This window comes from Tauraco erythrolophus, chromosome 3, assembly GCF_009769465.1.
Source record: "Tauraco erythrolophus isolate bTauEry1 chromosome 3, bTauEry1.pri, whole genome shotgun sequence".
Classification (NCBI taxonomy): Eukaryota; Metazoa; Chordata; class Aves; order Musophagiformes; family Musophagidae; genus Tauraco; species Tauraco erythrolophus.
Genome location: NC_141467.1, coordinates 48,095,011 through 48,109,268, shown reverse-complemented (window position 1 = coordinate 48,109,268; position 14,258 = coordinate 48,095,011). Strand labels below are relative to the sequence as shown.

The window sequence follows — 14,258 nt, the reverse complement described above, 5'->3', positions numbered from 1 at the left end:
CTGGTTTCACAACCCACCTACACTGGGAATTGCCCAGTGGTTGGCAGGTGGTGGGAAAGAGGAAAAAACATATCCATTTCATGTCACCACTTTGATAAGCTTGTCCTTGTAAAGGACTTCCATTGAGTTGTTCATGCATTAAGAGATAGCTCTCAGATGCTACTTTAAATAATCTATTACTCAGTCATTAGCATTAGGTATGTTATTGTACATTTGTACAATTGTAATTTGAACAATTTGTACGATTTTGTAATTGGGGGGAGCAGACTGAAGGATGCAAAGATATAAGAAGTTTATTTTACTTATGGTATTTGAGTGAAATTTTACTGTCTCTGATATAAAAGAGTTCAGGCTAGATTATCTCGTGGTCCCTTCTGCGTTTATGCACTGTGAAGTATTAAAGAACTAGTTTTGTTATCAAGTCTACAAAGTAAATCAGTGTTGATTGGAAAGGGATTTGTTAAGTTCCTCCATTTAATCTCCTTAAATTAAAATTAAATCAAAATTTAGAAACAAAACCTTTGTTTATGAGTTATTTTTGCTGTCCACCAATGATACTCCAAATTACAAAATCAGGAGTTAAACTTCATCTGCAGGAAGGATGTGACTTGTTACCATTTATTTTACACTCTTGCTTAACTGTACTGTAATATTATCATTAGTGCATTTTGAAATTCATAATAATGAGCATTTGTGGATGAGTTTTTGTTGCACATCTAAATGCTTAGTGTAGTAAAGAGTCCCACAAGTGACTGCCATCCAGGTGACCATACGCGCTCTCCTCAGCTTCAGTCACTATGTGGAGTGTGTTCATGGTGGCTCAGGCTAACGCAGGTGACTTCTGAGCTGGGATGAGCAAAGAGATACAGACTACTCTTTACTGTAGGTACTGTAGCAGGTTTTTAAGGCAGAGTACTTCAACCACTTTCAGTCACGGGGACATGCCCTCATGAATGGAGTGGCAATCCAGCAGCTTATTGAGGGCCAAATGTGACCCTTAATACTTTTGTGTGCAATGACACAATACCATGTCTGCACTTATTATTACTGCTTCTATTAACAGCAAGACTTTAGTTTCAAGAGCCTTTCAAGCTTTAGTCATGGACTAAGATACTTCTGAGCTTGGTACTATATCAGTATAGAACACAACCATAGCTCCTGTCCAAAAGGCTTGTTATCTTGTTGTAAGGTAAGAGACTACAGGTAGAAAGATGGGGAACATGGGGAGATTCTGAGGCAATACCATCAGCATGGGGGCAGTAATACCAACACCGTGCAAGGTGTGTCTGCAGGCAGTGATTTGAAGCAGAATAGTGAGCTATCAGTAGGGAGGTTTACAGAAGGCTTCTCCCATGCAGCATGAGGGGAGACAAATGTGCTTGTTTGAAAATCTAATGGAGGCTGGTATAAAATTTTTGTCTGTGGTGGGAATAATTTTTTCATACTGATGAGAATTAACAAAGAGAAAGGCTTTGAGAGTTAGCACAAGTTGGTTATGCTTGATGCAATAGGCCTCTAGAAGTGGAAGGAAACATAGATGAGATAATAAGCTCCTGTAAGTTCTGTTTGAAGATATCTAAAAGATCTTTCTGTCGAATGGATACGAGCTGGCTCATCTTGTTTTCCACAGAGGAAAAGTCACTGAACAAACAGATATGAGAAGAGCAAAGCCTGTGGAGCCATTATTTCTGTGTACAACCCGTACCTTGAAGATACTATGCAGAAGGAGTCTGGAAAGTTTAAATGAAGGCTGTGGGCAAGGGCTTAGGGAAAGACTTGGTCTAAGCCAGAGTTGCCGGCCAGGGAAACAAGCCAAATGGGCATGGGATCCACCATAATCAGGATCATAGACAGCTCTCAGAGGTCAAAGGAAAAATCAAGAGTTTTGGACATGTTACTTTGTGGTGGTAGCTAAGCATGACTCTTGGGGAGACAGTGAGATTTTAGTTTAGACCAAAACAGACATGTATGGAAAAAAAGAGGTATATGTGTCCAAAGAAGTTCAATAGGTTAATGAATTACTATTATAGTATCAGAATCAAGACCTTGTCTCTGACAGACCACTCCTGCTCAGGAGCAACTAACTCTTGTGACTAATTCTCCTGAAATCAAGAGTGACAGAAAACTGTCTTTAGAAATGCAAGTTAATTTAAAATGTTACTTGCTTATGCGAAGTGTGTTAAGAGATTATATACTATACAGTATGATGTAAACCAGTTAACTGTATTATATGGTGTCTCAATGAAACAGCTCCAGACCTATGCATGTGAAGTGAAAATTGTTACTGATTTGTCAGTTTCAGTGAAATCTTCTATCATTTTAATTTACATATTTAAACAGATATAGCCTTTGATATAGTAGCTCACAACACCTATGTTTCGAAGTAGTCCCCTTCTATTCAGTGGTGATCCCCAAGGGTTAAGGTGCTGTTCACCATATGTCAGGACATTGGCAACTATCCCTTGATTATCAGATGCTGTTGAAAGACATGAGTGTGAAATCAATTTAAGTTTCCAGAAATGCAGGAATTGTAAATATGCTACTTAATAATGTCGTTACAAACTACAGTACTGATCTAAACAACGTGAAGACTATGTCTGCTCACTGAGTGTTGTTTTTTTTCTTCTTTTTTTTTCTCAACATCCATTTCTTAAGAAAATTGGCTAAAAAGCGGAAAGAGACATTGAGTAGTACACGGCAGGAAATGACAGTGATGGTGAATTCAATGGATAAAAGCTACACTGAGCAAGGCACCAACTGTGATGAAGCTTTCTCTTTCATGGACACGCACAATCTAAATGGGAGATGTAAGTTTTTTCTTTTCTTCTCTTTTTTTTTTTTTTTTGGCAGGTGGAAGAAAGGTGCAAATGGTTTTTAAAATATTCCTCATTACTCAGTCATGGAAAATCCATGGGACCCAGAGTTTCCCACTGTGCAGCATATTACAGTGTGTATTCGAATAAGCAAGACAGTCAGACATCAAGAATAGACTTCTTTAAAAATAATAAAGATAATTGAGCTTTTTTCTGTCCCTCCTTTTCTTCTGCAGAAGAGCAAAGACATTACTGAAACAGCTGTAGTTTTACTTTTCTCCAATTTCTATTATGTTAAAAATTTTATATCCCTCATACTGTCCCAAGTCCTTCAAATGCTTCCCTTGCTTACTTCCTTTTTGTAAGTGAAATTTATTTTCGAATGTCACAACTTAATAATGGTGATCTGATTGTCTTATTAGTTTATCTTTCCTGTACAAAGGAAGAACTCAGTGGAATTATCTGTTCTTCAGTTTCATAAGAGATTCTCTAATATCCTGGGTCTTCTTGGATCTACCCTGAAAATAAATAAAATTTGGGATATAAAATTTCTTTTATTAGAATTTTAGTCAAGGATTCACTCCTGTCAGAGGGTTAGCACTAAGCAAAGCCCAGGAAAAACAGTAGCTTTTTATAATTGCTAAAAAGAATGAAAAACAATTACTATGTTCAAAATACTTTCTTGTTTTTTTGTAGTTCTTAAGGAACCTCTGTTTTCCTTGTATGCCAGTGTTTTTTAATATCTTCAGAATTTGTCGAAGATTGAATTTTGTTTCAAATACTAAGAGTATGCCAGGCCCAACTCCCACTCTTTAATAACATGCTTAAGAACTTATCTTTGATGAGCTCAATTGTACAAACACTCTGTGAGGTTTATACAGTGAGACTTCTCTCAGCAGCATTAGGCTCAGAATTTGCAATGTTAATTTGCGCTTGAGTTACTTTTGAAATTGCTTTGGAAAAAATCTTTCAAAATTCGACTTGCCTTTCTGGTGAAAATATACCATTGCAGTTAGTGAAATTGCTTACTTCTGTGAAGAGATCAAGAGGTTTGACTTCGTCTTCTGTCATCATGATGTAGTTTTCCAATGGTGTTTCTGAATGGTCGTAGAAACCAAAGAAGCTGCAATGAGTTCCTGGGACTAAATTCTCTTTATATAAACCACTTTAAACCATTTTGAAATTACTGGCATGGCAAGTGTTTTATACCACTTGAGGGCTAGAACCTCTAGTTAGACCAGAATAAGCAGTCTAATAGTCTTTAATAATAATCTTTGTGTAAGGCCTTGTACTCAAGAGATTTAGAACATTCCTACTTCCTATCAAAGTTTATTATCCTGGCTGCATTCTGTATCTCGCCAGTTTTATTAGCTGCAGGAGCCCTGACCTCAACTAATCTCTGCATCCAACACCAAAAGGAATACCACTCTGTTCTTTCCATCCAGTGATTCAGGAGACATAGTCAAAGGAAAGTATCTCAGATATATTCATTTCTAGGATAAGCGATTACTGCCAGCATTATTGAAGCCAGTTTTCAGACATCTCCATCTTAATAAGGGCTGGCAACTGCATGCCCTAGAAGATCAACCAAAAAAAAAGAGATGAAAGCCAGCAGGTGTAATCTCATTCCTTCTCATCCAGCAGATCCTGTCTTCCTCAATTCTACTTTTGTTTCACAAGCTCCTGTTTGTTTATACGTATCCAGAATGTGCTTACATTCACTGATGCAACTGAATTTGAGCTGTGTAGACAAGCAACTCAGACTGAAATTGCAATAAGCTTTACTTAAAAGCCTTAATGACTCTTTGGTTGAACATCCCGTAAAACGTTGTGATTAACTCACACCTGTTGAATGTATCTGTGCTTACAGTGGCAATTCACATGATCTTTGTATACCAGGGAACTAACTCAACTTAATTTGTTGCTTTGGGCTTTCCCATAGGTTTTACAAATTATTAAATGATTACATACCAACGCAAGCATAACCACTCTTAAACAAGGAGTAATATTCAGAGCATGATAGTATCAGTGTACACACTGTCCACCTATCTGAAGAAATCAAAAAAAAAGAGAGGAAAAAATGAACTAAAGTAGAATATTTGCATACAGTATTTACAGTATTATTAAGTAAACTTACTAATGATCAAAGCTTCTGTCAAAAACACGTTGTCATTGTGATATCTTTATTCAAGCATCAATATTCAGTCTAATCTCGTGATTTAAGAAGTGATTTTGTCATCACAGATCAAAACGCTTTCTCTGATGACGTTTTATTTTAGAGAATTGATCACATTCAGTGAGCTATTTTATTCCCTAAACAGACCTGTTTTTCCCTAGGTCCTGATTCCAGTGCAATGAACACAACAGGACAGACTCTAAACCAAGTTAATCACATACACTGTATCGCTCAGCTGAAATAGCCACATACCACTTCACTGTCTCTAACCAGCTTTGTTTCTCTTTGCAGCTGTATCTTCACCATCTTCATTTACAATGAAAACTAACACATTGAGCACAACAGTGCCTAATTCTTATTACCCAGGTAACCAACTTTTTTCTTGGTTTCCACCCTATATAGACCTTTTCATAATAAAAGTGTATATAATTAGGTGGTTATACTTCTTGCCATGGAAATTCAGTATGTATATAAGCCACACACTGGTTGCTTACAGTAGCTTTGTGAAAGAAAACTCAGGAACATTTATCAATCATTTACTGTTCTCTCTCTTTTTACCTTTTCTGCATTGACCTGCTTATGATGTATGACAGATCCATTTGTGCCAACTGCAATTTTAGGTGAGAACATTTCCCTTTATCAAAGTTTATTGCTGAAATAATTTAGAAAGTCACAGTTCTCGGGGTACGGACAATAGTATGCAAAAAGCTGGAGCTTTATGCTAAAGGGAGGGGTGGTGGGCTTGGCTACACTGAGAATGCTAAGGACAGTTATCAGACTGATTACTACTGTCATAGTGCAAGTCAGGGGAGAAAAGAGAGAAATAATTTTAACAAGTGGATTTGTGAGGAAATGTTTATGCATGTATTTGGAGTGACACAAAAGAATTTGATTATTGCAGCAATTGAAATAGTTTCCCTCATTTTATTCCATTTTATTTTAGAACTGAAGATGTCACTTCTTAAAAATAATGTGGTTTTTTCTAATTAGACTATTCATGATGCAGAAAATCAAACAAAATACAGTTTTGGCCATCCACCAGCTATAGTTTCTTCTCACAATACTGCACAGTTTCTGACATACTTGTCAAAGTGAAGTTTCAGAGGAGAGATGGCATTTCGAAAAGCAAAATGATAACATGGCACTTAAAGTATACAGTTTGTATGCATCAGGTGTCACAGGAACAAAGTGAAATGGTAGAACTGTAGGTTAAAATATACATTTCCACTGGGAATTTAGGAAAATGTGCTATTGTCCAATGTCAAGAAGAGAGAGGTTTCTGCACAGTGATAACAATAAGCATGAGGCGCTATTGCATTTTCAGTGCTTAAGTAACTCTAACTGCTTTGTGGCTTGTATTCATTTACACCTCCTTCCCATACTAACTTTAAACTAAACAGAGAGATTTTTTAAAAATAATAAATCGAAATATATCACTGCACTGTAGCAAGAATTCAAACTCCAGTGTTAAGCCTATCTATTTACTCTTTTTTCAATGATTCATATTTTTACAACAAATATTTTTCTTTCTCCTCCTTTTTCTTCAAATTGCTGTAAAAAAAATACAACCCCTTAACTGATTCCTGCTTTTAAACCGTAAATTAAACAGGCTTAAGTAAAAGTAGAGTGAAGCATATAAGAAGTAGAAGTTTACAAAGGTGATCTTGAAAATTTGTTATTGTGAAAGAATATTTAGCACAGAGCATTTCAGTGTGATAACTTGGAGAAGGAACTTGTGCGGTTTTATGCATTATGTAAATCCAGAAGAAGGCAATGGTAGTAACTGTAACAATGTAATAATCTGCATGCAAATGAAATTTGCAGGGCCTTTTAACTGCCTGAGATGTGAGATTTTTTTGTGTGCTTTAGCATTCATTCAGTGCTTCATCCAGTAGATGTTCTTTCTGACCTTGTGGGTGGGCAAGGAGAAAAGTACTATTATCAGGAGAAAAACTTTGCGATTTCCTGTCTGGATTATTAAGTTTTAGTTAATAGTTTCTCTGATTTTTTTGTGATCCTTTGCTATATAATAATGATGGTAAAATATTTGTTAACTTTTTTTTCCACAAGAAATAATCTCTAAGCAAGTAATTCAGATATCAGACACACATTGGGAAAAAAAATTCTTTGCTTTTATTAGGTCTGTATCATCTTGAATTAGTCAGGTATGTATTTTATGGTCTACTACAGCAACCTGTGCTTATTCATCTCAGAAAATCTTCCAGTTATTTCACTGTGGAAAATGAATATTTTTCTAACCTTACATGTTGAAAGTTAAGTACTCTTTTATGAGTGCTGTTCCATTCAGACCAGGTCTCTCTCTCAAAATGTGTTTATGACTGTCTGTACAGTAAGTGTTTTATCTGAGGTAAATCAAATTAGCTATGCTTAAGTAGGTAGAGGAATATAGCTATTAACAAAAAGTGCTGGGTTTTAAATGCAATTAATACCTGCTCTTGCTGTCTTCCAATGTCCAACAAACTTATGGTAGACTCTAGGGTCAAGCCTGTAGTTGGAACTAAATGAACTTTTCAGTGTGACCTCCTGGGAAGGGTACAGTTCTGGTGAATGGTTGAGTTTTGTTTTCAAAATCTGCTAGAAAGGCCACAACACACTTATTATTTCCAAATTTATGTACAGCAAGATCTTTAGACTATTCATGCAAATTAGGAACTTCTTAGTCAATTAAAAAAAAAAAAAGACTGATACTCTTTAAATGACACAAAAGGCAACAGTATGACTTCTCAGTTTCAGATATGAGAAAATTTTCTTAAATTTGAGGGAAAACTTTAATGCTTAGCCTAATAACCTACATGAAAGCCTGAGATTTAAAAAAACATTTTACATAACAGTGGCTAAATTGATAGTTGCTGAGCATAAGTGTAGGTCATGTTTGTGTAGTATCAGCGGTGTGCATATTTCTGAAACTGGAGAAGGAAGAGTCTCAGCCCAGAAAAGATAATTGGGCTGGGTTTCCAGATACCTTCCATGCTTTAAGTTCATATACCTAGTAAATAAATATGTTATTTTATAGCTGTTGTACAGCTCTATGGAATGAGTAAGTGGAGAGTAGAGCTGCAGCTGTAGGAGTATTTAAGCCGGATAAACTTCCGGTTGCATATGAACACTGCATCTGGAGGAGCTAACCCTTTGAAAAACAGTGAACTGTTATGTCTGAAATGCTCACGCTACAGTGCTTAAAGGCAAAGCAAAAAACTATAAAATACGTGGCTCCTAGTGTACCATATAAACCAAGGACTGAAAACACTAAAGATCACTCCCAAAGAGAGGAAAATAATATTAATGCAGCTATAAGAGATAAAGAAATGGAGAGAGGAAAATTAGTCTAAAACAAAGGAGCTCATAGGAAAGAGATTCATAAGGATTTAAGTGCTGCTTTCATAGCACAAGACCCTCTATATGATAACTTTGCCTTCGTCTTAGTTACTAAGAGTTTTCTAATCTGTTTCTAAAATTGAAATTAGCCACCCAAAAAATCATGAGCAACTTCTACACCTTTTTTTGTCTTTTGTGTCTTAGCCACCTTGTAGTTTTCAGGTGCCATTTCAACAGCAACATACTGTACCTACACTTGTATACCACGCTTCATACCATGCATCCCAAGGTGCTTTGCAGTACAATTTTATCACACATTAAACAAAAGTTGTCAAATTTCATGACTAAAAGATGAATCCCTTTCCTCTGCATTAGATCGGGTTAGCAAACTGACAGGAAACGTAGGGAAGTGGTCATACTTATACCCATACACTTTTCTCTGTTCATTTTGGTTTAGATGTAAATGCACAGTTCATATTGACTTTATGCTTACTGAGGACTAGATTTCAGGTGTCTTAGTATCAGTGTTAATTGAGAGAACCTAAAACCATCCTTGAAATACGATTCGTTAGGCTTGTGGCTTTAACATCATTTTCAGTGGTACAACTAAGACCAGAATCTCTCCTTTAATGAGGTGTGGTAGTATTTTTGGTGTGTACATGAGAATCTGGGACCTTTTCATCTATAGGATTTGTGGAACTTTCTGCTGTAATATAGCTAATTTATGAATGTGGAAGTATTATTTTAATGCTTCCCTTTCATACAACATATTTTACAAAGTAACATTTTTAAATAAATATAGTATTTTTATAAATCCCTTGCTATGTTTAGTGTGCAGCCAGTGAGGATTAGTTTGAATAAGTCAAAGCACCACATTTGCCATTTGAGTTAAAAAATCAAAACTCTTTGAGATACGTAAAATTATTATTTGAGTAAACGGAAAAAATATTTATGATGATACTTGGACCTTAGACTTTGGGTTGTTTTTTTTCTCTTGTGAAGTCTGAACAATTTTTTGAAATTCCATCTAAACAGGAAGAAATTCATATTGATTCCTTAGGAAGAGTGCACTTTCACATCTGTCTATTTACTGCTAAGTATAAGTTTTGATCTCAGTTGCATCAGTGTGAATTGACTCACAGTAAGATACCTTGGTATCAATATATTTAATTTATACTGTGAAACTGAGATCAGAATCTGACTCATTTAGGAAAACACTCTGTAAAGACTAAATTACAAACATGAAATTACCTGTCATTATTAATGTAGTACTGTTGCTTATGCCCTGTTTCCTTTTTCTCCTCCTCTTTTTTTCTCCTGATATGTATCTTCTTAAAAGTGCCAATCAATGGTAAGTTGCCCATTTGCCCCATGGAAGAGATGTGGAGGGTTGGGAGAGTATGTGTCTCGTAAAAAATTTAACCAGCCCACTGGGTTCTCCTGTTTGTTGGCTTGCATGTCAGCTGACATATAACATTTCATGCCCAATGTGATGGCTCATGATATATCGTGGTCCTAAAGCATGTTCAGCAGCCAGTCAAGACATTTTTCCTGGTCAGATGATCCTCTGCATTTGTCCTCTCGTAGTTTGTCTCCAAACATTGTATCAGATCTACATTTCCATTGCAGTCCTAGCTTGATGAAACCATAAGCCATTTTGTGCATCTTTTTATTTTGCTCACTCCAAACATTTGCTCTAAATTTGCAGTGTAAAATATAGCACTTCAGTAATCTAAGAAGAATACAAGTCCAGTTTCATTCCATGGGACTTGTTGAAGTTTCAGAATGAAACTTCTATGCAGTTTAGAACCAAATGCCTAATTTAAAACCTGTTTGTAATCAGCTAGAGATATTTAAAACAATATTAGAGTTCGGACTGCTCTGCAATGCTTCCATTGTAGAACCATGGACTTTGCCTCATTCCAATCAGTCTTGCAATTTCCCTGTGTAAACTGCTCCATGGATTTGCTGTTTTTCTGGTGTAGCCTTCACAGACAGAAGCAATACTGATGGTGTCAGATTTCTACTGTTCCTCTCGAAATCTGTGCAATTTATATTTCTATTAATGAGTGAAAATGAGCCAGTACATTATGAGATACTCTTTTCTAGATGAAACCCATACGATGGTCAGTGACACAAGCAGCCTGGTCCAATCCCATACCTACAAGAAGCGAGATCCAGTGGATGTCCCCTACCAGACTGGACAGCTTCATCCAGCCATCCGTGTAGCTGACTTGCTACAGCACATCACCCAAATGAAGTGTGCAGAAGGCTATGGATTCAAAGAGGAGTATGAAGTAAGTGTCAAGTCTAATGATCTGATTATTATGTCTTCTGCACTGGTGACTTCAGCTGTCTGATACCTGTACCACAGAACAGGAGAAATAATTACTCAACCAAGTAAGCCAGCTGCTGTGTGAGGGAAGATATTGAATGGAAAGGATTATCTCTACAGTGAGCAGATTTTCTGAGTGTAACCAACCAGGATGAGGAGTGAGACATAAAAATTTCTTGGAAATCTCTGCCTAATTCTATTGCATAAAGCTATGTATTCAAAAAAAAAAAAAAAGTCCACTAGTGTTCTCCCAGATCTTGCTGTATTTTTCTTTTGCTATTGAAGAATATAGCTTTTTTTCTGAACTTCTACATCACGGATTGCCTAATCACAGTTACCCTGTAACACAATGTTAACTTAGAAATCAAGTTCTACAAGCCGTATTTCTTGGAATAGTAGTATTCATCATGGAGAGGAAGTGCGCAAATCTTCAGAGAGGCCCATAGGGCTATAAAATTTATTCTGTGGTGCCTGAACCATTTCCCACTAGCTGGAGGCTATCTTTAATCCTTATTATTTTTCATATGAACTTATAGACTCTTCTTTTTTCCTTTTCTTTTTATTCAACTTCTGTTGATCTTCATTTCATGCTAGAGTGATGTGTTCCTCCCTGTTATCATCTTAGTTTTAAAAGTCATGACCACTACATCCTGGCAAATACTATAGGAACGTGGCACATTGCACTGCAGATCCTGTCTTCCCTGTGAGATGAGTCAGTTTGCTAAGTGAAAAAAGCGAAAAACAAGCAGAACTTGCTCTCATGCCCGAAATTAAGGGCAGTGTTATGACTGACTTCAAAAGCTTAGTTTTACTGAAGAGTCTCAAGAGCGCACCACTCCTCATCCAAATCATATGTTTGAATGAGCAGAGACTTGTCAACCTGGATTCCTTTTCTAATCTGAGGGAGGATTTGAGACCCTTTAAAATCTGCTTAGGTCCAATATTTTAATTGTGTAGAGTGTTAAAATGAATGTACTTTGTCCACTTTTCTCTGTCTTTTAGCTCAGATTTTAAGAAGTTTATTCTTGTGATTCTCACATACAGGAACACTCTAGTATTGATAAGATGCCCACAGCAAGTAGTTTCCCACAAGATAACAATTCAGTGGATTTGAATCCAAAAAACAAGTAGCATAAATATGTTGCTTCACAGAGAAAAAAATATGTAAGATTGACCTGCAGGCTTGGACTATAAATTGTCAAAATTGTCATAGGAGTGTATGAGAATTCGTGAGATAATTTTGATTGATCGGGTAGGAAGATGCACTGCGTAAGAAGTTGTGGGGTCTTACCTGTAGGCAGACTTGAAGCTGTCACCTCTGAAATACTCTGTTAACTTTGAATACATTATATGGACTATGATCCAAGATGATGTGATTAGATTGTTTAAAAAAAAGTTTCCTGCCATGTGGTCTAGGAAGGAAATAATGATCACCAGCAGCCAAATCCCCCTGTTTCTAGGAGCAGGCTAAAGCCTATATCTGCCTCTGTATGTGATAGCGTCCGTTTGTCCAGTTGAGGAACCTGTCCAATCAATTGCACTGCATCTCTAACCCAGTACACAGTCCTAAATTTTCTTTCCATGGAAACTAGAGTGTGAGAAATCAGAGGAACAGGTGTAAATGGGTCTTACTGTGATGGGACTTTGACATAGCCAGCGAGAAGCAGAATGATACAGATTCAGTTTTAACTCTGTCTTCTCTAAGTAGAAGCCAGCAAAAAAAGATCCCTTCTTATTCTTTCATCTGATGGAAAGAGAAGGGACCAGGACAACCAGCAAAAGTAATTTAAATTACTTCCACTCTGCAAGGTGAGTGTGAACTGCCCTAGAGGCTCAATATACCATGCTTAAATTTTAAAGGTAGGAACCAATGTCTTCACTGTTGCCGGTCCTTCAGGATGGCTAATACAATTACTAGTATTACATTGCTGAGTTTTTACAAGTATGTATGCATACTGCTTGCGTTTTACAAGAGATGGTGGTTTTTTGAAGTTTGCGCTTTGTCATGCCAACTCCATGTTACAACAATTGCTTAAGTATGTAATTGTTTAAACTGATATTTATAGTATTAGACTTCCAAAACCCATGCTTCAGGCCGCTTCCAAAGTCACGGATGACATTTTTTCCCCTAAAACATAGAGAACAATTCATTCCCAGAAGGAGCTAATCACTTGTCAACTTTCATTTGTGTAGCTGACTTAAACAAGTTTGTTCCAGTGATTTTTTTTTTTTATGCCACTGTTATTTAAAAATGATAGAACTGAAAATTCTTGTCTTTGGAAAATATTTGCTCATCAGCCAAAACCTTTTATACCAGCATTAAGCCTAGAGGAAAGCTACAATTAATTTATGAAAAAAAAAAAAAAAAAAGACTGTAAAATGGAATTTGTAATGCAACCAATGACATGGCTTTTTAACTACAGTGGATCAAATGATGATGCTGAGAAACAGTTTCCAGGAAAATTACCAAGCTGATGAATGGCATCCCATTACAGACAGTAGGTGTAGTCATGACTAATACCAGTAGATGCAATACATTAGGGTGCAATTTATTAATAGTGGCAGGGAAGGAGGGCTTAAAATAATGCAACTGCATCTGAAAAAGTCCTCTTTATATATGGAAATTGTTTATGATGAGAATGAACCATATCTTTGAGGAATTTTTTCCATTGAACTACTGCAGTATTGCTGTTTTTCCTCCATATGCAATGAAAATCTGCCCAGTATGTTCTAGCACTGCTAAGACTGCGAATCTCTTTGTTTACACTGCTGTCAGACTGATGCTGTCCTCTTTACAAGGTTGAACTAGACAGCAAAAGATTTTTTTCCTTATAAATTATCAGAAGGATAACTGTCCAAATGAAAAGGAAGAAATAGTTTGGCAGGGGATTTGTTTTGAATGAAGTCTCATAGATGATTTTTGCTCTAACAAGACAGCAGGATTATATAGTCTCACCAGGGAAAGAGTTTGATTCAGGAGAAATTCACACAGGATTCACTCTGAAAATAAATCTGTTGAACTGAACAGAAAGTAAAGTAGCACATTACTCCTACTTCAGAGGCGTGCAAGGATTCAGAGCACTTACTGTCGTGCATAGTTTTAAGTGCTTTAAAATAAAACTCAATAATTAGGGTGGCCATTCTCAATAATTATGGCTATAGTTCACAATCTAAGCACATCTATGTAGTTTTAAGTCCTATTGACTTTGTGCCTGAGTTTTTGGAGTAGGATAACTGGCACAAAGAATAAAGGTTGAAAATCATATTTAAGCAATGGCAGGCTGGTGCTTAGTCACTCACTGCTCAATTCTGCATTAGGATTGCCAACTTGAGATACTGAGTATCCCTCCCTCCCAATATAAGGGGGCTCGGGTAACACCATACTTTGCAGTATTGCACCCTTCATCCTCTTCATCCTCTGGGAGGAGCTGAGACACTTTGGCTCTCATCACTGAAAAGGCGCTGGTTGAGTATCAGTGGGACACATCCCACAGCCTGGCCCTGTTCCTCCCATGACATGTGCGAAGGCTCCTCTTCCCTAGAGCAGGATCAGGCCCTGGCTCTTGGATGTAGCAGGGCAGCTTCTGATTTTGCGTCC

At 36.8% G+C, this 14,258-nt stretch overlaps 1 protein-coding gene across 1 annotated transcript in view; it reads left to right on the top strand.

Annotated features, from left to right (window-relative positions):
* PTPRM (protein tyrosine phosphatase receptor type M) overlaps nucleotides 1-14,258 on the top strand; it is a 388,464-nt gene that overhangs the window by 281,554 nt on the left and 92,652 nt on the right. Inside the window, 5 exon segments of the mRNA XM_086609296.1 lie at nucleotides 2,656-2,807; nucleotides 5,281-5,355; nucleotides 5,583-5,609; nucleotides 9,665-9,676; nucleotides 10,435-10,622. Coding sequence (XP_086465422.1) covers nucleotides 2,656-2,807; nucleotides 5,281-5,355; nucleotides 5,583-5,609; nucleotides 9,665-9,676; nucleotides 10,435-10,622 — 454 coding nt within the window.